Here is a 27,505-nt window from a genome sequence, read left to right as displayed (position 1 = left end):
GAGTCCATCCCCAAAAAGACAAAACCCCTTTGCCTCAATGACTACCGCCCAGTTTGAACTCACCTTCATCATCATGAAGTGCTTTGAGCGGTTAGTCAAACCCTTTATCACCTCCTCCCTCCCTGACTCACTGGACCCCCTGCAGTTTGCCTACAGGGCAAACAGGTCCACAGACGATGCCATCTCCCTCACCCTCCACACTGCCCTCTCCCACCTGGACCGGAGGAACACTTATGTGAGAATGCTGTTCATTGACTACAGTTCAGCATTCAACACCATTGTGCCCTCCAAGCTCATCATTAAGTTCAGGGATCTTGGGCTCAACAGCGCCCTCTGTGACTGGATCCTGAGCTTCCTGACGGGTAGATCCCAGGCAGTGCGGATGGGGAACATCACATCCTCCACCTTGACCCTCAACACCGGAGCCCCTCAGGGTTGTGTGCTCAGCCCTCTCCTCTGCTCCCTGTTCACACACGACTGTGTGGCCACACACAGCTCCAACACCATCATCAAGTTTGCTGTTGACACAACCGTCATCGGCCTGATCACAGACGGCGACGAGACGGTGTACAGAGAGGAGGTCAGAGCCCTGACATCTTGGTGCCAGGACAACAACCAAGGCTGCAGAAGTTCAACATGGGCTCCAGGATACTCTGCAACCTCTACAGGTGCACCATCGAGAGTATCCTGACTGCCTGCATCACGGCCTGGTATGGCAGTTGCACCGCCCTCAACCATAAGACTCTACAGAGGGTGGAGGACCTCTACACCCATCGGTGTACGAAGAAGGCCAGTAGGATAATAAAGGACCCCCATCACCCCAGCAACAATCTGTTCTGTCTGCTGCCGTCTGGCAGACGGTACTGCAGCATCTGGACCAAGACCACCAGACTCAGGGACAGTTTTATACCACAGGCTATAAGACTGCTGAACCCCTTAGCTCTGTGAATGTCTACTCACATCTGTTTATAGTACACATACAACAGTGTAAAGTGTTTAAATTACTGTACAGTGTATTTAAATATTCTCAATTTATTCTACACATGTATATATTTTACATCTTTATTGTTGTTATTGTATGTTTTTTCTTGTCTAATTTTTGCACTTTTTTATTCATCTTATTTGCACTATGTATGTTGATTTGTTGGAGGTAGGGTGACCAGACGTCCCGAAAAAGTCGGGACACTCCCGAAATCTAAGCTGTTGTCCCGAATCCCGCCCTAATTATCCCAGAATTATACAAAATCTGAATCTTGAGTAGTTATTGTCTGGTAAACCATTAAATATCACCTTTCACTTGAAACAGTGTTGAAGATACGCATCCTCTGTCAACTGTGGATCTCATGTCAGAGCTGATTGGCTCTAAGTGTGTGTGCCGCGGAAAGTGTAGTTATGACGAGGAGACGAGAGAACTGAGACTACATTACCAGCGGTGAATAATACAAACAGAAAATTAAAGAAGTTGACCATCTACTAGAGCTTTGGTGAGCCAAAGTATAGTTTATGTTGATTGTCTGTGTTTTTTCTTTAGGCTATCCATCTGCTGGATCGATTGATATTGTTACCACAGTGACGAGTGTTGGTGATTTCCTTATACATTATTGTTAAGTTTAGCTTTGTGATAGCGCCCTTTAATCCATGTATTACATTAACTTGTAACCAAGCTGTGTGCGTAAATGTATGCGCTGACAGTGTTGCTGTGTGTTTTTATTCACTGCTTCTGACAGTATGTATTTTATTGCTCACATTCTCCCTCTCTCACACACTTGTTCATATACAGTAGGTTACTGGGCCATGTCGAGGCTCCAATAACACGTTATATATAACCCATGACCAGTGACCATGACACTGGTCATGGGTAAAGGTGGTTTCTTTATGGAACCGGAGCTGGGTTATACAGCTCTGTTACAGTTTGTGGACGTTTACGCTTACTTGTGAGAAGTTTTTCCATTTTCGAACTGCGTTCACTTATCGGAGAATGCTAATTAAATAAGCTAATTTCACGCATTAAATTACTTACTTTCCTCTGATAGATGTAGTATTTGTTTAAAGTCAGTAGGAAATAATTATTTTCCAAACTATTATTAAAATGGTCCAACTTTTAAAATTATTTTGTTATCCTATTTATATTTATACAGTGAAGGGAATAAATGTTTTATCCCCAGCTGATTTTGTAAATTTGCCCACTTACAAAGAAATTAACAGTCTATACTTTTAATAGTAGGTTTATTTTAACAGTGAGAGACAGAATATTAAAAAGAAAATCCAGAAATGTACATTAAAATAAACGTATAAATTGATTTGCGTTTTTTTTGTGGGAAATGAGTATTTGATCCGCTTGCGACCAACAATAATTCTGGCTCCTACTGATCGTGTCCTCTCGCTTTAAGAAAGTACTCCTAATATCAATCTGTCCACAGTCAATACATCAGATTACAACCTCTTCATCAATGGCAAGACCAGTGGCGGCTGGCCAATAGAGGGCGCTAGGGCGCCGCCCCACCACTCTCCTCTCACCACATTTCCTTGAATAAGACATAAAAAAATTAAATTAAAATGAAATAATAAAATAAAAATATTTCGAAATATATGTATACATTTTGTTAGATGTGCAAGATAAATATTCCATAGTTAATGATGAGTAAAGTTGTTTCGTTCGTTGACATTGTCTGATTGGTGACGTATTTCCGCCCTGGGGCGCAGGAATCTTTGCCCATAGACTCTCGTTAAAAGTTGTACATGCGCAGTAGCTCCTCTTCAATACAAAAGATAGGACGATGTTGGGGCGCACCTCTCCTGCGCTCCGAGCTGAATGCAGCTGGATTTGGCGGCGGGGCTGACGTCACAGCCTTCTGTCATAAAGTATGTGTATTGTCCATGTTATATATGATATATATTATTTAAATATATAGATATAGAGATATATCTAGAGATAGATAGAGAGATAGATAGATAGATATATATGTATATTGGCCATCTGTATAGTAATATAGCACATCTGTATATTTGTTCATACTACATCTGTTTATACTATGCCAATTATTCCCACCTCTTTATACTGCCCTTATCTTTACAATCACTCTTAACTGCATATACTGTACATACTCTATATATCGCACTTGTTTCTCTTTGCACTACTATCTATCTATCTATAATGTTGTTTTTGTTGTTTTCATTTATGTAAATACACTCGTTTGATACCTTAGTACATGTATGCATGCTTTTTAAATTTGTTTTATACATTTTGGAGTTATAGCCCCCCCTGGAGAAAACTCCACCAGCCGCCACTGGGCAAGACCATAGACAGGTCCTGTGATCATGGTGGAACTAATGTCTAAGGACATTAGGGACAAGAGTGTAGACCAGCCCAAGGCTGGAATAGGCTACAAGACTACCAGCAAGCAGCTTGGTGAGAATGAGACAACTGGTTTGATTCTTTGAAAATGGAAGAATCACAACATGACCATCAATCACCCTCAGTCTGGGGCTCCTCGTTCTAAGATCTCGCCTCTTGGGATATCAATGATCATGAGAAAGATGAGGGGTCAGCCAATAAGTAAACAAGAGAGACTTGTGAATGATCTGAAGGCAGCTGAGACCACAGTCACCAAGAAAACTATTGGTAACACACTACGCTGTAATGGATTAAAATCCTGCTGTGCCTGCAAGGTATCCCTGCTCAAGAAAGCACATCTACAGGGCGTCTGAAGTCTGCCAATGAACCTCTGACTGATTCAAAGAAGGCTTATGAGAATGTGATGTGGTCAGATGAGACCAAAATCAAGATCTTAGGCATTAACTCCACATATCGTGTTTGAAAGAAGATCAATTCTGACTATTACTCAACGAACACCATACCCAGCATCAAGCATGGAGGTGGAAACATTATGCTTGGGGGTGTTTCTCTGCTAAGGGGACACGAGGAGAGGATGGAGGGGGCAATGTATCGTAAAATATTGGCTGATAACCTCCTTCCCTCAGCCAGGACGATGAAAATCCATCCATCCATCCGTCCGTCCGCCCGCCCGCCCGCCCAACCCCCCGCTTATCCGTCAGGGTCGCGGAAGTAACAGCTCCAGCAGAGAGCCCCAAACTTCCCTTTCCCTGGACACATAAACCAGCTCTGACTGGGGGATTCCAAGGCGCTCCCAGGCCAACAAAGAGGATTATATATCCCTACACCTGGTCATAGGTCTACCCCTCGGTCTCTTCCCAGCTGGACGTGCCTGGAACACCTCCCAAGGGAGGCGCCCAGTTGGCATCCTTACTAGGTTCCCGAACCACCTCAACTGGCTCCTTCGAACGCAAAGGACTGAACTTCTCACCTTATCTCTAAGGGAGATGCCAGCCACCCTGCGGAGAAATCACATTTCGGCCGCTGGTATCCGCAATCTCGTTCTTTCGGTCATGACCCATCCTTCATGACCATCGGTGAGGGTAGGAACGAAAATGGCCCTGTAGACAGAAAGCTTTGCTTTCTGTCTACAGGGCTCAGCTCTCTTTCCATCACAACGGTGCGGTAAAGCCACTGCAGTACCACTCCTGCTGCTCCGATTCTCCAGCCCATCTCACGCTCCATCGTTCCCTCACTCGAGAACAAGCCCCTGAGATACTTGAACTCCTTCACTTGGGGTAAGGCTTTCATTCCCTACCTGGAGTGGACAGTTCATCGGTTTCCTGCTGAGAACCATGTCAGATTTGGAGGTGCTGATCCTCATCCCAGCCGCTTCACACTCGGCCGCAAACCAATCCAGTGAGTGCTGAAGGTCACAGACCGATGAAGCTATTAGGACCACATCATCTGCAAAAAGCAGTGGTGCAATCCTTAGAGCGGGGACAGCAGGCTTTGAGATGGGTAGCGAGACTGGGCATAATTCAGCGACTTGCTGGCAAATGCGATGGGCCTGGCAACATCATCACCATCAGCCAGCTGAGAAAGCACTGCCCCGAGGCCGTTGGAGGAGGCATCAACCGACAGGAGAAAAGGCCTACTGAAATCGGGTAGAGCAAGAGTGACATTGTTTAGCAAAGCCTGTTTCAGCTTTTTGAAAGCGTCGCTGCATGCAGGAGTCCAATCAGCAGAAGAGAGTTCCCCAGACATAGGCTGGATCTTCTTACCCTTACTACGTCGCAGTCTTTTCACACCAGACGTTAGCATGAACAAAGGCTTGCTAATACCAGAGGACCCCTCGAAAAACTGCTGATAAAACCCAACCATCACAAGGAAGGGTCTGATCTTGGTGGGGGCTGGGATGTTAGTGCCCTCCACCATAAAATCCTTCTCCTGTAATGCAACAACTGCTTTGACTTTCTCCGGGTCAGTTGAAATCCCCTCCTTTGTCACAATGTGCCCTAGAAACTTCACTGAAGGCCTCATGAAGTGACACTTTTTGGGAGCTAGCTTCAGGTTGTGTGCCTTCAACCTCTCGAACACCATCTCCAATCTCTGCAATGCCAGCTGTTCATTGGGGGCAAACACAAGGATGTCATCAAGATAACACAGGAGGCTCAGAAAGTTTTGATCACCGAAAATAGCCATCATCATCATCCTCATAAACGTGGCTGGGCTGTTGCAAAGTCCTTGCGGGAGCCTGTTGTACTCAAATAGCCCAAATGGGGAGATGAATGCGGTGAACTTTTTATCCTGCTCATGGACCTCCACGTTTTAATACCTAGAGGTCAGATCCATGGTTGAGAAGAACGCATTCCTCCCCAGGGCGGCCAGGGCGTCAGCCTGGTGAGGCAAGGGGTGTGCGTCATGGACAGTGCGCGCGTTCAGCCACCGAAAGTCAGTGCAGAGCCGCAGGTCACCATTATTCTTCCAGACAAGGACAAGAGGTGATACATATTCACTCCTAGACTTCCTTATGATGTAACGCTCCTCCATCTCATTCAAAGCCACCCTCAGCTTCTCATAGTGAGATGGGGACAGTCGGCGATAGGAAGGTCTGAATGGCTTGCTGTTACTTAGTCGGATGTGGTGGACAAAGTCCTTGGCTTTACCACAGTCCAGCCTGTGGCGAGAGAAGATGGACTCATACTTAGCCAGCAGGTCAACCAGCTTCGCCTTCCAGAAGGGGGACAGGTGAGTCGCGTCAAGGTCAACGTGCTGTAGGCCAGAGAGTGTGGGACTAAGGACCGGTCGAGCAGTACAGTCCGAGTCAACAGTCAAGCTCTTCTCACTGGCTGTGTCAGATTTGTCTGCTGTCTTTGTCACAGAACACTTCACTTCATCAGGTGAGTCAGTTACATAAAAGTAGTCATTGTCAAAGTCTTCCAGTGCCACGCATGGCGACAAGTCCGCAATCTTGCAGTTGCACTGGAACCCAACCATCGCCCCACAGCAGTGTCACAACACGGCCCACCATCACTGAACACGGCACTGTTATTGAGTCACAAAGGCTCCACAACCACTGTGCTGCCGGCTGAGAGACATAGATGAGCAGGTAGGCAACCCCAAACCAAGTGTTCTGTCAAGGGCTCCAGGGTCATTGCATGCTTGAGTTTAACAGTGCCCACCTTATCAGGACACTCAGCCCCTCTCCATGTCTCCACAGTGGTCAACAACTGCAACAGGCTCCTCTTCTCCGGAACCAGAACCTGATCGGAAGGAGACGCTCTCTCCCAGAAATCTCCAGAGTGCTTCAGCAACCGAATGAGGTGTTTCATGACATTGCTGCCAAGAATGAGATCATGACTTTGGCCCTCCACGATGACCGTTGGAACCAAGAATTAACAGCCAAACACCCTCGTGTGCAACTCACACACACCAACAGGGTTTGTTCTGGAACCTCCACACCTGACAAGGACAACTGAAGTGGGGTAAATAGAGTCAGGGGAAACAACATTGTTCTGCCCCAGGAGAGGGAGCACACGAGAGCTCAAGGAACAGGCCATAGAGCCGCTGTCAAGCATAGCTCGAAGTTTTACAGTGTATTCGAACAGCACATCAGTGTGAAAAAGGCCATCAGTTGCAGGCAGTCTTTGTGTATTTTGAATAATCACAGTGGAGTTATCACTTGCTAAGGAGCAGAAATGTGAGTATACTGACTCAAGATCAACATCATCTGGATCTTGTGGGGACATGTCCTCAGGCTCTACACTACTCCCCTGCTCATGTGGGCCAACTAGTTTCCCTGCTGGTTGCAACCACCAGGCTGAACAGCAGGTAAATCGGAAGGAGGAGCACTATGACCGGTCACAGCCTGATGTCCAGTAGCATAGCAGCGAAAACAAAGCCACTCAAATTATAGCACATCAATAGCATGTTCAATATTACAATCCACAATTACACTTTTTTTTTACTGTAACAGAGACTGGCCACAATATAACAGAAAACTCAGTCCAAAACCGGGTTGTATGCTCCAATCGGACTCACGATACCAAGGGAGTGAATAAAGCACCGGTGAAGCAGTCACGTGAAGAGTCGTCTGTCCCACGTCGAGCATGCGGGGTCACCACGGCGACAAACAGATCACTCACCCTCGTAGTTGTGACCGGGTCACGGCACCATTGTAGCGGCGTAGTACTCTCTCGTTGCGTTGTGTATTTCACAGAAGGAGACCATCACGGTTGGCAACTTTGCCGTTTATTTTGAACATCTGGTAGAAGAACTAACAGTCAGTCCCGGTGTCCTCACACACACACATACACATCAGGTAGACAGCAAGGTCCGACTGCTGTTTAAATATTAAAATAAATATAAAATAACTAAAACTTTGTAATATACCTGGTAGAAGAATAAACATTCAGTCCCGGTGTCCTCACACACACACATCTGAAAATAGTCAAATGAAAAGAAAGTGCAAGTTAGCTTACACGTGTTGCGCTAGCCAACTTAAACCACCCCTTAGTATTGAATCAAAGTAATTAATATAAAACAATAGCAGAGCTCCTAACTCGCCCACCTACCAGGTAGACAGCAAGGTCTGACTGCTGTTCTCCCCCAGGGTGCACGACCCTAATCACAGGGGTGTTGCCTTTAAGTACCGTAGGATAATTAAGTTATATATGTGATGTGATGAGTTTTTATGGCAAGTGGAATCATACCACACCTTAACTCCGTTACACCAACATGCACTTGATTGTCCCATCAGTCGCTAGATGGAGCTCGGAATTCAGGGCCATCGCAAAGGTTGTAGGTCTCCCAAAAAATATGCTGAGGGAGATCTGTGACACGCTTGACATTGCAAGGCTTCACCCACAACATCTGGCTTTCCTGCAAGAGTATGCTGATGTTTTGCAGAATCTGGCTGTTGCCATTGACATTCTCCAGGGTGAGAACAAACTATTGCCCTGGAACAATACGGTCCAGCTGAGACGGAAGATGACAGCTCATCTGTGAAGTCTGATGAGTCAGATGAATTTTTTTTTGTCTTTGATAAGGACAAAAGTTAGTTCACCTGACAGCACAACTTGTGAAGAAGTAAGGAAGTACCTGGAAGACTCAGATAGCAACCTGAAATGTCTTATTGAACGTCCTATCGTTAAGAGGCTGTTTATCAAATACAACACCACTTTGCCTTCTAGTGCTCCTGTCAAGCGTGTATTTAGTCAAGGTGGCCATCTGTTGACTTCATCCTGAAACAGAATGAGTGATGACCACATGGAACAGGTCCTACTGTTCCGCTACAACAAACAGTACTGTCCCAGCATATAGCATATAGCATGATGACTGATGTTTGGTGTGTTGACACTGTACCAAAAATCAAACTTGGAACATAATTATACTGTTACATCTACCCCCAAATTTAAACAACACACACATACTTACAGAAACACAGAAAACACAACAACCCAACAAGCAGCTACAGTGTACAGGCACACACACTTCCTACTGTGTACATAGTTTTATTTGATAGTTATGGATAGTATCAATTCATTATTTTTGTGATATCAACTGATTGATTTCAATAGTATTCACTGCTGAATGTCATTTTTTCAAAGCTATGCAAATATATTTGTTTATTTAAGGAACCATTGAAGGCCAAGGTTAAAAAAAATATGAACAGTACCCAGCATTATTTATAGTTCTGTCACCACTCAGCAATGAGGTGACCTGAATGTGATTTGGTTTGAAGTCATGGTTACATTTTTGCCTCCTCAGCAAGAACAGCTTGCTTTGTCTCTTCCTGAAGAGAGCATCAGTGTTGTCACTCCAGTCCAGTTTATTGTTCAAGTGCACTCCAAGGAACTTGTAGCTGTTCACCACCTCCATCTCCTCCCCTCTGATGGTGATGGGGGTTAGAGACCTCTTCGTGCTCTGCCTGAAGTCCACCACCAGCTCCTTAGTCTTGCTGATGTTGAGCTGGAGGTGACACCAGCCTACGAAGTTCTCCACCAGGGCCCTGTACTCCTCCTCGTTGTCATCTGTGATGCAGCTAACAATGGAGGAGTCATCAGAGAACTTCTGTATGTGGCATCAGCCGGAGTTGTAGCGGAAGTCAGAGGTGTAGAGGGTGAATAGGAATGTTGGCAGCACGTTCCTTGGGGGGCTCCAGTTTTGCTCACCAGCACATCAGACACGCTGCCCTGCAGTCTGACATACTGAGGTCTGCTGGTAAGGTAGTCAGTAATCCAGGCCACCAAGCTGTGATCCACCTGCATCAGTGACAGGTTCTCAGTGAGCTGGTGTGGCTGGATGGTGTTGAAGGCGCTGGAGAAGTCGAAAAACAAGATCCTTAGTGAGCTGTGCGGCTTCTCCAGGTGTGACCGATGTTGGCCTGGTAGGCAAACTGTAGAGGGTCCAGGGAGTCAAACACAAGGGGTTTGAGATGTTGCAGGATCAGTCTCTCAAAGATTTTCATGACATGAGAAGTCAGAGCTACAGGCCTGTAGTCTCCTGGAGTGCTGGGGCGTGTTTTCTTGGGCACTGGGACAATGTAGGAAGTCTTCAAGATCTCAGGCACCTTCATCAGCTTCAACGAGAGACTGAAGAGGTCCTGAAAAGCTCCTGCTAACTATCTGGCGCACACCTTTAGCACCCGGGGGTTGGTGTTGTCTGGCCCCCTGGCCTTTCTCACATTGATCTTCGAGAGCTGATTCCTGACCTGTCCGGTGGTGATTATGGAAGGTGTGATGCTGCTGCAAGTGTCACCCAAGAGTGGGGTTGAATGGGGAGAGGCTGCTGTCCCCTGTGGATTGGTGTTGGGTGTGGTTGGAGAAGAAATAGAAGAGATGGGAAGGTGGGAAGTGGTCCCAGAGAGTGGGGACCCCTGCTGTCCTGTTGAGGTGGAGATGGGAAGATCAAACCTGTTGAAGAACAGGTTTAGCTCATTCTCACCTTCAGGGATCCCCTCCACAGCCGTGTTTGAGTGTTTGTAGCCTGTGATCTTCCTCACCCCTCCCCAAACCTCTCAAGAGCTACTGGTCTCCAGACGTCCCTCCAGTCTGGCTCTGTAATTCTCCTTGGCTGCCTTTAGCTCTTTCTTCAGCTCCTTCTGTACAGCTTTAGCCCCTTCAGTGTCTGTTGCCATGAAAGCCCTTTTTTTCTTGTTCAGCAGGGTTTTAATGTCTCCAGTGATCCAGGGTTTATTGTTTGGGAAGCATCGTACCTTTTTGGTGGGTACAATGCTCTCTTCACAGAAATTAATGTAGTCGGTGATGCACTGTGAGAGTCCATATCCTCACCATGAACTCTCTGAAACATGTCCCAGTCTGTTGTCCTGTAGCAGTCCCGCAACTCCACTGCTGTACAGTCCTGGTGGTGGTAGGCTGTGTCCTGACAAGGGGCTTGTATTTGGGGAACAAGCCTGATCAGGTTGTGGTCTGAACTGCCAAGGGGAGGATGGTGGAGCTGTATGCCTCCTTAACATTGGCATACAGCCGGTCCAGTGTCTTATTGTTCCTAGTGCCACTGGTCACCTACTGGGTGAAGTTTGAAAGGCTTTTGGAGACTTTTACATGGTTCTAATCTCCATAAACCGTGATAAATGCACTGGGATGCCACGTCTGTAATCCCGCCATGGACGAGTGGAGGACATCATTCGCCTGCGGCGCTGCAGCACTTGGTGGGATGTAAACCACAACAGCGCATGTGAGAACTCCCGAGGTAAAAAATATGGCCTCCAACTCACCGCCAACAGCTCAATGTCCGGAATTACTGTCCTTTACCGATACGTGTCCAGTTACACCATTGTTTGTTAATAAAGATGGCAAGTCCTCCGCCTCTCTTCTTGAAGCTCCGCTTGTCTCTGACGGCTCAAACCACAGTGAAACCGCCTGACTCCACCAGACAGTCTGGTATTCCGTTAAGCCATGTCTCCGTAAAGTACAGCAAACTCGACTCCTGGTACTCCCGCTATGTTTTTACAAGTGCTGCAAGTTTTTCTGTCTTGTTTCGCAGCAACCTCACATTGCCCATGAGAGGGCAAATAAGGTTTAAATCTCCTCCAATGTTTTCCCTCTTTTGTCTCACGCGGGCTCCAACGTGTGTCCCCCGTGTGTGTCTGCGTATAACAGCTGGTAAATGTTTCGGTGGCGCTGCAACTCGGCCCCGGAGGGAGAGGAGCGCCTCTCTTGATTAAGAGAGAGTCCTGCCGTTGATATCCATTGAAAAGTGATGAAAAATATAATATATACAAGTTGGAAATCAAAGTCCCAACACTGACAATTAAATTAAGTACAATAAAAAGTAGCAGTAATGCAGAAGAAATAGAGAAACAAATGAGAGCTGCTTGAACAGGCTGCTTGAACAGGCTGCCCCTCATGGTGGCGCCAGATAGATCCTACAGTTTCCTAACCGAAAAATATCTCAATATGGCCGTCACACTATAGCCAGTTCTAATTTCTATAGTAAGATGATCTAAATGAATCCAAGAAAACGTCTCATCTTAATTTAACAGGATTTATAACACAAATTATATGATAAGGTAACAATGGACGCTCGGCCGAGGTCTTCCCCTATTTAACTGGTCCACATTCCACTTTCGAGTGGTTGGCTGTCTACAGCGTCGTAGGAAGAAGGGCTGATCTCAAACTTTTCAAATTGTTTTCTTCTCTAAGGTTCTTCTGGTCTCGTTGTCACTCATTGGTTAGCAGCGGGGGCTGAATCCTGTTGGCCCCCTGTCATCACATGGGCATATCTCCATCTCTTCTATTAGCTGATCCAAACGGTGGAGGATCCATGACGTATTTGGCTACGTCATCTTTTTCCGTAATAATTCTCTCATATTACCTTCATTCACATAATTAATCTAACATTCTTTGGGATAATAATAATTAAACACACAATAATACATGATAATGTAGCGTCAAAGAGTGGTAGTATGTATATCCACGTGTCATTGTTATTATACTCACACACTCGATCTTCCTTTAACTACATGCTACTTGAGGCTAAAAACAATAACATCCGGTACAACCGGAAGTTCGAGCTCTGGTCAGTCTGGAAACAGTGAATTATGACATTTAAAGTTCCACTTCAATATATTGATTTATGCCACATCGTTCTATGCAACAGAAAGCTTTTAATAACTTTCAGTCCTCAAGTTCTCGAGACGAAACTTATCAAAAATGAGTTAAAAATGAGTTTGTTAAGTACAGAGCCTCAACAGTTCCAATATACACAAAGACACTAAATTCAAAATGGCCGACGATTTAGTCAACGTGTGACACATGCTGCATTAATATTGTACGTCTATATGAAACGTACAGGGAGGGATGCTTCGTTAATGTTTTTTAGGTGCCGCTGTTAAGCCGCCATACCCCGGTAAGCGTGTTTCATGGAGAGTAAAGCTTTTATGTGTGAGGCTGGCCAATTAGCAGCTGGATTTTACAGTAGACAAAAAGACACAGAGATGAGGTATAATGCCAACCATTGTGAAATGTATTTGAAAACACCACAGGTTATCAGAAGGCAGGCAGGTAAATGTTCACAGCTCCCATTCGAATGAAGACTGGGTCATTTATAGAATGTCTTCAGATGACTTCATTGGGAGAGGCCATTCACAGGTAAGCGTAATAAATACAAGTGTCATCCTAATTATTATAAAGAATATCTATAATATTATTTACACAGCTCCATTAGTTTTAACCAACAGTTCATTCAAACCACATATACAATTAATGCAACTTTAACAAACATATTATTTCACACAATGATCTAATCTCAATCTCAAGTGACATTATTTATGTGCAGAGGGACATTGTTTTATAAAGTGCTATATGACAAGGCCCCAAAGCCGACCGTCGTTAGTAATGAGTTACCTTCGTTACATGATGACAATGACCGCATTTGAAGTCAATTGGTTGAAAACTGCAGGAGGACTTTGGCCAAATACGGCTCGAGGAAAGAGCTGAAAAAATGCATATCAAATAATATACTATGAATGAGAACTAAGGGGGCATCCATGGCTTGCGGAAAATCTGAGAGTGCTCGCTGGACTAGTTGAGCAGGGGTGGAACACGGAGGAAACAGACAGGGTGGGAAGGTGACTGGACTTGGCAGGCTGAGAAGCAGGCAGACACTCATTCAAAAAGACACTTGAAGGGTTTGCAATGTATGCATTTTCAATTCATGTGGAATTTCCTACGCATTTCCTTTGTTTGTGTAGATACATTATCTTTTCTAACATTTTGTCTGTCTGTCTGTCTGTATGTCTGTTTAAATGTAGTATATTTTTTATTTATAGAGATAACACCCTCTGTCTGTCCTGACAGATGGATCGTCTTCTGATGCTCTCCCTGAGGTTTCTTCCATTTCCCCCCCGTTAACTGTGGGCTTTCTTTTAGAGTTTTCCTGCGGGGGTATAAGGACAGAGGGCGTCATGTGCACACTTTACAGCCCTCTGAGACAAATATGCAATTTATTGATATTTGATTGTATTGATACATTTGTTACTGCAGGTCTTTTCCCCAGGTATACAGTGCCTCAATATCTGATCTGAAACGTGTCTGTTTAATATGGAAGAGATATTCTGGTGTCATATTGCTTTATGTGTGTTTCAGGTATCCCAGTTGAGTCCAGGGTGAATATCTTCATCAACAGCTTTGGGTCCATCCAGGAGACAACTATGGTGACACATAAACGCACACCACTAACACACTCATGGTGCTTTCACACCTAACCTTTTTTGTTTAGTTAAAACAAATAAATATTAATACATGCCATTTATATAGTGCTTTTCATGAAAAGAAGGGGGTGGTGGGATAGAGAATTTATGGTAGAAAGGAGAAGTTATAACGTTAGTTTTGAGGGCTTATTTAAAAGATGTCAGCGAACTGACAAAACATGCAACAACAAAGAGTAATGAAATATATATAAAAGAGATTTTTTCCCAAAACTGTCCCACCAGCTGCTTCAAGTTGGACGATGCTACTGTACAGGAATCTTTGAGTCATGAAACAGTTTCTTAATCAGATTGAGATCCGTGCTTTGATTTTGCTATTCCAAGACATTTAAATGTTTCAAATAACCACTGGAGTGTTGCTCTGGCTGTTGTTGGGGCTTCATAGCAAAGAGGGTGAATACTAATGCTAATTTGAACCAGGCTTCTGTTTTCAACCTCACCAATTTGGCCTATTTTTGAAGGGGTCCATTGCAATAGGTAGGGCGATAGGGGGTCTGAAACAGGCGAGAAATAATTGTTGGTGTCATATGCTACCATGAAAAAATGTGGTCATGGTTCGCAGGATCTTTCCAAGTGGCAGTTTGTAAATTATGAGGCCATGGGACCTGACTGAAGCAGTGGCGGATTACGTTTTCATATAATACATGAGACATAATATTTAGATTTGTGGTATTGTTTTACATATTTCTCTCATTTATCTTTCTGCCATCGATTTCTGTTGTTTCAGTGAGTGCATGGGTCAAAGTGTGTTGCGACTGAGAAAACGGGATTGAACTCAAATGCACGACTCACACCGGTTTTAACAAAAAAAAGGTTTATTCAAACCAAAGATCCACAATGATGGACAAAAAACAGTATAAACACAAAATCACTCTTAAAGAGGAAAAAAAACTGGGAGCATAAAAAAACAAAAGCAACTAAATCACGACGTGGCTCGAAGCTCTGAGGCGTATTCGTGGCTTAATGACAATGGTAGAAAATCACCATGAACAAAAATGAACTGGCACAGGATAAAGGGCGACGAGGACAATCAATACACGAGGTAATGGGGAACAGGTGAAAACAATCAGAGGCAGGGCGGACAATCACAGGAGAGAGATTCTGAAACGAGAGGGAAGGTTACTAATCAAAAATAAAGGGAAAAGTCACAAGACCAAAACACTTAAGTAAACTTAACATCATTTCCGAGATATGACAAAGTGTCTGTGGAGGATTGCACATTCACTTTTTCTTTTCGGAAATCGCAAACTTTGCATAGTAATTTGCGTACACCATCTTTTTTGAGTATGGAATGATTAAAATGAGAAGAATCTAAAACCATGTGCTCGTATATCTGTACAACCAAACGGCGTTCATTTAAACGTAAAATGTCTTCCTGGTTGCATCATTTATGAGAATACATTTCATAACATGTAATAGAACATACTCGAGGGGGGGTTTTCAATAACAAATCCCTAATTATGTTATTTATTTCTCAAAGTTATGTTTTTGTGTGCACTCAGGAGTATCAAAAAGGCGTTTGTTTCATTATTTTAAGATTGGCTTTTATCCACTTTTTTAAATGAATTCCTTATTATTAATATTTTGTTTTATGTTGTTATTTTCACATATTTCTCTCCATTCTTTCTTCTGCCAACGGTGTAGCAGTTTCTCATCTCTCACGCTATTGTTCGTATGCAGGGTCAGAGTGTCAATGGAGGACAGCACATTTTCCTGTCAAGTTTGTTTTTCATGAATCGCAAAGATTGCTTAACATTTACATATGACAACAATGATATTATCATAGGCTACAGAAGAAGGCAGGCAAGATGATGTGACCAAGAGGGAACAATAACATAAATATAAGTTAACGGCCAAACTAGCTTTCATAGTACAGCCCTCTGAACTTAAATGCAACACTGTATCTTTTTTCTTTTGCTCAGTCAGGACTAAATAACCAACAGAAAAGTATTAAAGCCCTGCGGTATTATTTGTTTTGTTAAGATTCAAATTGCATTTTAAAGATTACGTTTTAAAAACCTAAGACGAGACACTACAGGTGAATAGGGTAATTTATTTTAACTTAAACATATCAGCATGACATTTCTACAGTTAATTACGTACATAAAGACAATTTTTTTTTTCTATTACAAGTTTTCTAAAAAGTCATGTTTAAATATGCAAACAAGCCATTATCTCGTAAAAAATGTGCATATTTTAATACATTTCAGGAACACAATTCTGAACATTGGATAAACTCAGGTTCAAAAAGTTTGTTTAATTTTGTAGTCATATTTGAATCTAAAGATTTTAAAGAAGAGATTTCGGATATCTCTTTTTATCACTACGAAGAGATATCCATCTTATCTATCTAAACCCTCCTGTTGTTTGGATGACAGCTTGAGCATAGTTTTTTTCGCTGTTCTTTTAGTCTAGGCAGAATTTCCGAAAATGTGCTTATTTGAAGTGCTGAAGGCATTTTGTGAATATTTATAATATACCACATTTCTAGGGGTATTAAATCTGCTGTATATTAAGCTCAACAATGTCCCAGAATACCTAAAAATTGAGAAATCAAACATGTCCGCCACCGCCAGGCTGAAATCTATTTTTAATTATATATTTTTGACTATACAAGGTACAAACATGAATTAATTGTGCTTTTGTAAGTTTTCCTTCATGGGCAATTTGATGCCATATTCAGATTTGAAATGTAACCGAACTGCCTAGATATTGCAAAAATAGTTGTTTTTAACTATGAATGATTACTCAGTTATTATTATTAATATTATCAGGCTACCTTTACTTACTTTATATTTTGTTTTGAGGTAAAATGTGTCAAATGTGCTGTAATGGAATCTTTGCCATCCCCAATATAACCCCACCCCACCCCCCAAGCTTAGCCTTTCTCGTGGTTGCGGACGTGGTCACACCCCAGATTCAAGATGCTCTGCTTGGTGCAGAACACCTTGGACAGGCACAAATGAAAGTGTTTGTGGACAAATGTCTGTGTGAACCTCCAGTTAGTGACCAGTACTTGTATCTGAAGTCACCCATTCGAAAAAACAAAGCCAAAACATTTGCCTCTTTGTATGAAGTCGTGCAACTTTCCAAGAACAAGCAAAACATTATCAAAGTGGACAGGCAGATTCTACAAAGGCTCATCACAGCTTATAGAGCAGGTTGCAAGGTAGACCTGGAAAATATTCTCCAGCATGAACTCATGCCCATCCCGCCATCTCTGGCCGCAACCAACGGCTGTCTACATTCCACCAACAAATCTGTTTTAGCAAATATACTGACAAATCATATCCAAACCCCTGCAGATGTGTCCCTTCAGGAACCCAGCTGCTTGCTTATTGATGGCCAAGCACTTGTAATGGCACTTGGGAAGCCGCCTGACATTACAACATTCTGCAACTATGCCAACATGTTTGCTGACACAGTGTTGAAGATGGGAAAGAAGTACCAGAGGGTTGATGTGGTCTTTGACAGGTACCATGATGAATCCATCAAAACAGGGACAAGAAAGAAACGTAAACAGCGCCACCGACCAGTACGCAGAGAAATTGTGAATGACTCTGTTCCATTTCCAGCAGACTGGTCGAGCTTCATGGCACTGGAAGAGAACAAAGCAGATCTCGGCCGACTACTCTCAAACCATCTGATAGAACACTGCCCAGAACATGATCCTGTGGTTGTAGTATCAGGTGGGTTTGCTGCAGCGACCACTGTCAAGTCATCAGATCCAGAACTTGAAATCTCCTCTGACTGCTGACCATGAGGAGGCTGATACACGACTGATTTTGCACTGCATCCAGGCTCCTATGGACACAATAGTCGTGTCAGTGCGTGACAAAGACATGCTTCTTCTACTTCTAGCACATCATGACAGAATCGGATGTACCCATCTCTACATGAAAGCCGGGACATCAAAGGATCCAAAGTATTTTCCAGTACATGACATTCACAAGTTACTATCTAATGATCAAGTGGACACACTCCTTGCCTTCCATGCCATCACTGGCTGTGATAGTGTGTCTCAGTTCAGCGGTCATGGAAAGAAAACAGCCTGGCAGGTGTTCGAGCAACATCACACCGATCTTACTGGCCTTTGGAAGAGCCCTCTCTTAGAAGATATTGTGAATTCAACAGAGAAATTCATCAGTAAGATGTATGGTGTGCCCGAGGTTGATACATGCAACAAAGCAAGAGTGAAGTTGTTTTGCAAAGGTCGTCCACAAGAGACTCTGCCTCCAACCTCAGATGCAGTGAAGTTTCATATCATGCGTTCACAATATCAAGCGACAATCTGGAACCAAGCTCACCTGCCACATCCTGATCTTTCTCCAGTGGTTGAAATGGGATGGATGCACAAAGAAGGTCAGTTCAAGGTTGGTTCAGTTAGTGCCACGTCTAATGTCTCTGCCACCTATGACAAAAGCCTGCAGGGAGTTCACTTCATGTGGGTGTACCAAGGGATGCCTCAGCCAATGCTGCAGCTGCAGGTATATGTATAGGGGATTAGCTTATGTTGCTCATTGTGTACAAGATTGTACAAATATGATAGACTGGTAGAGAATATCAGCCTGCAAGACTTTATACTGCTGACTGTTTGTTTTTTAACAGATTGTTCAATCCATAACCTGAGAGTTGTGAACCTATAACTGAGGGGAAAAAAAGTAACCAAGGAACAAAATAATTGTAAGGATAACTGTAACATCCATTCCAATGTACATGTACCTGTACTGGTTGTAATCTTTCTATTCTATTCTATTTTATTCAGAAAGACTCACATGGAATGTATAGACGCATGCAACTGCAGGAAACTTGACAACACTTGCCAGAACACTGAAGAGCACTGCGAATAAGCTGTCACTGTACTCCTACTGGGATATAGTTCAATGAATAAAACCATGACCTATGTATCTTCCTGCTTTTGGATCTTATTTGATTGACAACTTCTTTATCACTAATGACCACCTTTTTCTCTATACTTGTGTGATTTTCAAGCTGATTATTGACACTTGATCTAAATCAGGACAGGATGATAAATTCCCCATGTGTGAAAACCTGTGGACATTTAATTCAAGTTTGTAACTCTTTGTACATTTGGTTGTACTTTTTACCTCAAAACAAAATACAAAGTAAGTTAATGTAGCCTGACTATTATTGTTATTATTATTATTGTTATTATTATTATTATTATTATTGTTATTATTATTATTATTATTATTATTATTATTATTATTATTATTATTATTATTATTATTATTATTATTGTTGTTGTTGTTGTTGTTGTTGTTATTATTATTGTTATTATCAATAATAACATATCCATGTTATTATTGTTATTATCAATAATAATAATAGTAATAACTGAGTAATTATTCATAGTTAAAAACAGCTATTTTTTTCAATATCCAAGCAGTTTCTTCACATTACATCTCAAATCTGAATATGGCATCGAATTGCCCATGTAGGAAAACTTACAAAAGCACATTTATTTCATGTTTGTACCAGAGGCGGCTGGCCCATAGGGGGCGCTGGGGCTCTGCCCCACCAGCTGTTGAGGGGAAAAAATATTTTTTGCATATTTTTTTTTAAATCAATGTCAGTTTTACTTAATAGTGTGTGTGCCTACATGCAATTTAAATCATTTAAACAACATTTCCACCAACTAACACTCATTAAACAGTGAATTTCCACTGACAGACAGTGTATCATTCTCTCATGGGGCGATCGGCAAAGTGCCCCTGACCGGCAGCTAAACAGCCAATCCGGTTATGGTTGCTAGGGGGAAATTATGAATAATTGGCCTATCAACGTCGCCAAATTTAACGACAGTGGGGCGCTGGAAATTTAGCCCCAACTGCTACGTAAAATGCGTGAAGGTTTAGGATTGCTGTAGCTACATAAGGAGCCAGCGATAGTTTTTTTTCGTAGTGCGACTCCCAGGCTCTGTCCTACGCTACGTGGGGAAAAAATACGCGCGACGACGCTTTGTTGTTTCTCTCAGGCTGTGACATGCAATGACAACTGTATGGCACTGATGCTGTTTTCTCCAAGTAAATGCATTTTTCCTTGAGAGAGGGTATTAAAATAATCTGTTTATGTAAAATGTTTTGAAAAAAACTTGGTTCTAAATTCTTTGTATATGTTACATTTTAATAGGAAAGTTCTGTTTCATTCTCTCTTCTCAACCCACACTCACTCATTCACTCACTCACTGTTGATTTGTATAGATTCAGCTGAAATCATACCCTTGTTGTTAATTTATCCCTTGATTGTATTGTATAGTATTTGATAGCATAAAGTCTAATATAGCTGTAAATTGTTACTTTTTCTGTGAAGCTGGAAACTGTGAAATTCAATTATTATTGTGGAACTGTAGTCATTTTCCGACTGTTCATTTGAATGCTTATGCTAGATTAGGCAGGGAAATCTGTTGGCACACTAGCCCCACCAAGATTTTTTTTCACCAGCCGCCACTGGTTTGTACCTTGTTTAGTCAAAAAGATATACGGAAAAATAGATTTCAGCCTGGCGGTTGTGGCCATGTTGGATTTCTCAATTTTGAGGCATTTTGGGACTTTTTTTGCTTCATATAAAGCAGATTTGGATTCAGCACCCCTTAATACCCATAGAAATGTTTTATATTACAAATATTCACAAAATGCCTTACAGCACACCCCTTATGAATCAATTGTTGTCAGAAATTGACATCAGCCAATGAGATTCAATTTTTTGGTCTAAAGCCCCCTTTATACTTTCACGATTGGTTACTGATACAAAGGAAATTACCATATTTGGATCCGATGACATTGTGCAGGAGAGACGGAGCTTTACAACGATACCAGGGATTACATGGTGCAAACAACGGTCGCGGTACCAGGGACGCTGGAAGTAGGGGTGCTGAGGGTGCTGCAGCACCCCCTGGTGAAGGACTATTGCAACACTGCAACATTGACGTAGTAAATTAATAATTTTTATTTTCAACTTTTTGCTTTTCAAAATAAAAACATTAATTTTCTACTTTTACATAATTGTGATATTTTTGTTTCCTGTATCGTCACCGGGTGACGTCACTCAGCACCCCCAACTCTGAATGACTTCCAGCGTCACTGCGCGGTAGCCTACTATAGGTTGCATTAGAATGCTAACTTTTGGTAAATTTAGGAGAAATCTACAGACGCAATTAAACAAACTATAGTCAAATAAACACCTTAATGTGTATTTTGTACGTTTTCCTTCAAAAATCGCTGAAAGAAAACATGTTATGGAATCAAAATAGCACAGAATCTCAAAATTGACCAGTGCATGAAACAATGTGCCTGCCGTGTCTCATCTTAAGTTTGTCTAGAGCAGCGGTTCCCAAACTTTTTTTGCATCGCACCCCCTTCTACGTCCCAACCAGGTTGACCAGCCCCCCAAAAAACGCAAAAAAAAAACCAAAACGCAACAAAGCTTTGTTTTATCGCCATATAAATAACTTTGTCATGAGACGTTCCACTTCACAGTTTCCCTGATTTCAGCAAGTTAATCATATTTGAAAGAATGAATGAAACGAGTTGGCGCGCATATATCCTAGGCTACAGTTACCTGTCCTCTTCTACGTTTCTATCAAAAACTAATAAATGATAGTTTTTTGATTTAAAATAAAAGGGATTACAAAGGAAATGTTTATTGTTCCTGTTTTCTATTGTAGCCTTTGAAAAAATCCTACTTAAAAAACAACACTGTGTAATATTTTTACACCAGACCACCATTACATGTTTCATCTCGTTCACCCCCTGGTGGCAGCTCGCGCACCCCTGGGGGTTGAATTGATACGGTTGCTGTGGTAAAAAAAAAAAAAAAAAAGAGTAATATTTATAGTTTAAGCAGTGTATTACTGGCACTAGAAATAGCACTAGTTATAAAATAAGTAGTAGCAGTAAAATAATTAGCAGGAGATGTTGTAAAAACTATTGTTATTTTCACTCTACAGGACTACAGAGTGAACATATTTCTTCGCCAGAGATGGAATGACCCACGCCTACGACTTCCTACTGACTTTAAGAGTGACTCACTGACTATTGACCCAGCAATGTTCCAGTGTTTGTGGAAGCCAGACCTTTTTTTTGCCAATGAGAAAAACGCAAATTTCCACGATGTCACACAGGACAACATTCTGCTCTTCATTTTTCGGAATGGAGATGTCCTAATCAGTATGAGGTATGGGTGCCTGTTTTTTATGCATCTCAATGATCCATAACGTATTTGTTTATTTTAATTGCAATAGTTTCCAGTGACAACACGTTTGCTTCTGCAGCCAACCACTAGTATTTTCCAGAATTACAAACCAAATTTCGGTTTAATACTTTAGCTTTTGACCAAATACCTGCAAATGACAAAATAACCTGAGAAGGCGACCATTGATAACATTTTACTTGTGAAAGCACGGTCATTGTAAACATGTTAGCATATTAATTTTAGCATTTAGTTCAAGGCAGCTTAATAAAACTTAGCATAGTGTTTTTTTTGTTGTTGCTGCCACTTTCAATTTAATCAAATTAATATACTTATGTATCCCAATTTGAGATTGTTTTTCTTTGCCACAGCAGCATGAAAGTAAGACATTGAACATGAATTAGAAGTAAGTAATACAAATTGAATATTATTAAAATTACAATAAAATTATAATAAAAAACACATAAAGAATAAAGATATACAAATCAGCAGTAGAAGAGAAAAATATGGAACATTATGAATATATATGTATATCAATATTGAAGGATATATACTGTATCTATAGAGTGTATTGTACTGTATATTGAACACATAATACAAATATACAGAATTGAAGATATGATGCTTCTCCATCCTATCAAACTCACAACATGGAAGCATTGAATACAATATACATTTTAAAATGTACAATTGAGTTAGCAGAATAATTACAGTGCATGTAACCATCTGAAAACAATATATACAAATGAGTGAATTAGTGATTTGAGAATGAAAAAACTGAGTGGGATCTGGTTAAGCAAGAGCAACTCAAAAACACTATGGATCTGTGATTTCTCTGCTGGCCAGAGGTAAATTGTTGTATAGAGTTTCTGCTTTGGGATAGACTGCTGCTTTGTATATGTCCTTGTGACAGCAGAACTGCTGCAGTCAGTCGAGAAGGAGCACCACTGTCTGTCCAGCTGCTGGTTAACAGTTTGTTAAGTGTCACCCTGTCCAACATAGCTGAGCAAATGTGTCCAGTTTGAAGCAGATGACTGAGCCAGCTTTCTTAATCAGTTTGTGAAGTCTGCCAGTGTCACCTGCTTCATTCACATACAGTACAATCCTTCCTCCATTCTTCTTACTGCTCTGTATAACGTCTGTGTCCGCCCGTATACTCTTGAAACCGGGGAGAGCTGCACTATGTTCCGGCATTGGTCCAGGACGTGAAAGGGCAGCTATGTGTGTATATATGCATATGATACTGCACTCACAGTACTCCCACTGGGTAATTATCAGTATTTACCCAAAGTAGTCCATCTTATTGCCCAAGTACCTCCTTTCCCCATTACTTTAACCGGTATATAAGGTTTATATGTCCTCTCCCTCGCTTTCCCCTTGGTAGCAGAAGCACAACTAGAACAACTGGACATTGTCGTTTGAATCCAAAGGCTAGAACTAGTTGATAAACCACGAAAAAATAAGAAATTAAAGTGTCTAAAAAGACAAATAAATAATCACACTGGGAGCCAGGGCTGGAATGGGACACAAAATAGTCTTTATTTTCATATCATAACAAATCTGTAAATCATGTTTAGCCTAACACTGATGTGGTTTGTGAGTGTAGATTTGACATAATATCTGATTGGGCCAGCCCAGTGTCACATAACAAAAAAACAAAAATAATTGGCAGGACTACCTGAACAGGCGCCAGAACAAAAATAAAAATCATATTGAGTTGTGTTGTGTTGGCCCAGTAGTATTATTTATTATTATGACAGTTGTCTTCTCTGTTTTTGTGTGTGTGATTGTAGGCTGTCAGTTACACTGTCTTGTCCCTTGGATCTCACACTTTTCCCAATGGACACACAGCGTTGCAAGATGCAGCTAGAGAGCTGTGAGTAAATACACACAAAACTAAAACAAACACAATTTGCATGATTACAGGCAGTAAACCAGCCCTTGACAAGTGAACGTTCACAGTTTAGTCAGATGACATTACAAGTGTTCACTTGCTGAGCAAAAACCCTGGTTACTGTAAGAACATTACATTTTAATGTTGTTTTCCCGTCAATTTTTCTTGCAGTATTGTGTCAGCTTAGTACCAGTAGTAGAATTGTGTGATTGTCAGATAATGGGGACCCTCTTGTAAAAACGATGCTCCATAGCTATAATTGTGATCAACAACTCTTCATGATCTGCGTATAGGACATTTTAGATTTAGTTGACTAGTGGTAAAGGATTGTTTGCTTTGTGTAGTTTCTGGATCATTATAATAACATATTATTCACTAAACTTCCAATAAACAAATGCAACAACATTTCCTTGTTTTATTTAACATAAATGTATAATTTAGGTCCCATCAACGTGCAGATCATGGTTCTTGTTAAACACAGGAATGGTAAGATACAGATTACGTAAGTTACTAGCTCTGTCACCAATATGCAGCCAAAACTGAAAAAAGTGCAAAACAAAGGGAATTAAAAATGTTTTGAAATAAATGTTAGCATAGAATGTTCAAATCTTGTGTGTTTTGAAATGAATGCCTTGTAAGGGAAAGCTGTGGATGCTTAATGAATACATGACTGATTTTGATGTTTATGTTTCAGTTGGTTATACCACCAGTGATCTTGTGTTCATGTGGCAGTCCGACCCAGTTCAGATGGATGAGATTGCTCTCCCTCAGTTCGACATCAAACAAGAAGACATCATATATGGAAACTGCACAAAATACTACCAAGGAACAGGTTCGTGTTTATAATTATACTATTTTGAGTAAAGCATTAATACTACCACTACCATAGGCATGCATGTAGAAAGTACAAAAGTTACATCTACTTATTCAACAGCTACCTTATGTTTTATAAAGATACCTTGCAACCTAGCTATTATTCACTTTCCAACAAGGTATTCAAACATAGTTAAGAAGCTCAATAGTAGTTTTAATTTCATTTGTACATATTAAATTCAGTTTGGGGAGAGTGGGGCAAACTGATCCAGTTGGTAAATTAACCCACCCCCTTTATCTAGGGAACTGTGCACATTCAGTGTCTTGGACCATAAATTCAGGATACATATTCTATTGGGCTGCGATGAAGAGAAGCAAATGGTAAAGTGGTAAAAAAAAAATTTAAAAAAAAATCACCATGTTGTGCTTGTCAAAGTACATTTTCGACATGTCAGGTATAATAACTACTATGAACAAAAAAATGTATCCAGCTCCGAAAGTATGTATCAGAAATGTTGGTTATTTAGCAAGGTGTAAAACCATATGAATCATTTAGCTAAAGCTTTGCATGAAAGATTAAGCTAACAGTTTTTTTTTCAAAAATGTGGCTGTGGATCACAAAAACTGGCAGATAAGTTCCATGGCCTTAATCCAAGAAATGCTGTGAACTGTTTTTGAATGAGCAGACAGAAACAACATTCCTGTACCTAACAACTCAGGTTTGAACTTTGAGAAAAGTAAATTGGTCAATTTCTCCCCATATCGCTCAATTTAAGCGTCATTGTCATATTTTGTAATGGCCCTTGCTAATGCATTATGTTAATTTTCATTGACAGAAGACATCCTGAAGTAAAGGATGTTGTATCTAATTTTTCCTTGCCTAGCGGACAACATAAGTAAAAATTGGCTAGTTTTACCCCACTATCCCCTACATCTGTTTTGTTTGTACTGTAATATGTATTAGAATTAAAAGACATACAGTGCCTTGCAAAAGTATTCACCCCCTTGGCGTTTTTCCCATTTTCTTGCATTAAAACCAATAGTGATACATATTTTTATTTGGATTGTATTTTGTGGTGGAAACTTCTGAAGCAATGGAGACGAAACTCAGAGAGACACTGGAGAGCAGGAACTTGATGGCAAAACTCTGTTGGGTTTATTCGGAGTTACGGCCGGAGAATTGACAAGACATTTACGTAGACACGAGTTGCCACAGCGGTTGCCAAACCAATTCTGAAGATTTCGACAATAGGAAGAGGTTTTAACTAGTTCCAAATGGATAATCAACATTCTTCAAACGCCAGACTAAACAAGCTCAGACAATACGTTTGACTTAAACTGTCATCTAGGTCACAAATAAGGTGTTTACCGGAGCATAGTGGGCCAGATAAACTGGAGCTAGCTGTCCCTAAACAATAAAGCCAATCTTAGGTCAGATTGAGCTTGTACCCACTGTGGGAACAACAAGGCTTCGGAAGCCCAGGCTGCCCCTCCTTAATGAAGATAACAGCACCTGCAAGGCCATAGAGCCAGGTCAGAGCAGGACAGAGAGAAGAGATGCAAATGAGCTAAAGATTTACAAGCTTACACAAAATATTCCAACATATTTCATGAACCCACACAAAGCCAGTCAAATTTGGTGAAGTACCAAGTGTGTCATTATATCTGTATGTATCCACCTGTTGTAGAAGGCCTCCGTCTTCTATACCAATTCAGGGACAAAGTTGTGGAAAAGCATAGGACAGGGTTGGGTAGTAAAACAAGTTTGAACATGCCACACAGCAACATTAAATCTATTATTGCATTATTATGGATTCAAGCCATTTCATAATGGATATGCCACGACAACAAACCTTCCAAAAGAGGGCCGCCCACCAAAACTCAAACACCATGCAAGGAGAGCATTGATCAGAGAGACAACAAAGAGTTCAAGGATAACCCTGAAGGAGCTGGTAAGCGCTACACCAGAGAGAGAAGAATCTGTACATAGGACACATTAAGTCGTACAGTCCACAGATATGGGCTTTATGGAAGATTTGTCAGAAAGAAGCCATTGCCGAAGGAAAAACATAAGAAAACACATTTGGAGTTCCCTAAACATGTGGAAAAAGATCCTGTGGTCAGATGAGACTAAAATTGAACTTTTTTGCCATCAAGGTAAATGCTATGTCTGGTGCAAATGCAACACCTGTGATCCCCCTCAGAACACCATCCGCACAGGGAAGCATGGTGGGGACAGCATCATGTTGTGGGAGGTTTTTCATTGGCAGGGACTGGTCAGCTGATAAAAATAGAAGTAGTAATGAATGGAGCTTAATACAGGGGAAGACTTGAGGAGACTGTGTTTCAGTCTGCCAGAGATTTGAGTCTTGAGCAGGAAAATGACCCAAAGCATACTGCTAAAGAAACGCTAGAGCGGTTATAGGGAAAACATTTAAACATTTTGGAGTGGTTTAGTCAAAGCCCAGACCTTAATTCAATTGAAAATCTGTGATATGACCTTAAGATGGCTGTACAC

At 41.5% G+C, this 27,505-nt stretch overlaps 1 protein-coding gene across 2 annotated transcripts in view; it reads left to right on the top strand.

Annotated features, from left to right (window-relative positions):
• LOC134864788 (glycine receptor subunit beta-like) overlaps window positions 1–27,505 on the top strand; it is a 151,915-nt gene that overhangs the window by 90,838 nt on the left and 33,572 nt on the right. For both annotated transcript variants that reach the window (XM_063884031.1, XM_063884032.1), the window contains exons 4-7: window positions 13,948–14,015; window positions 22,039–22,265; window positions 24,074–24,156; window positions 24,869–25,006. In XM_063884031.1, coding sequence (XP_063740101.1) covers window positions 13,948–14,015; window positions 22,039–22,265; window positions 24,074–24,156; window positions 24,869–25,006 — 516 coding nt within the window. The remainder of the gene's footprint in view (window positions 1–13,947; window positions 14,016–22,038; window positions 22,266–24,073; window positions 24,157–24,868; window positions 25,007–27,505) is intronic.

The sequence above is a fragment of the Eleginops maclovinus genome, chromosome 5, assembly GCF_036324505.1.
Source record: "Eleginops maclovinus isolate JMC-PN-2008 ecotype Puerto Natales chromosome 5, JC_Emac_rtc_rv5, whole genome shotgun sequence".
In the NCBI taxonomy this organism is placed as follows: Eukaryota; Metazoa; Chordata; class Actinopteri; order Perciformes; family Eleginopidae; genus Eleginops; species Eleginops maclovinus.
This window is presented reverse-complemented; position numbering and strand designations above follow the sequence as displayed.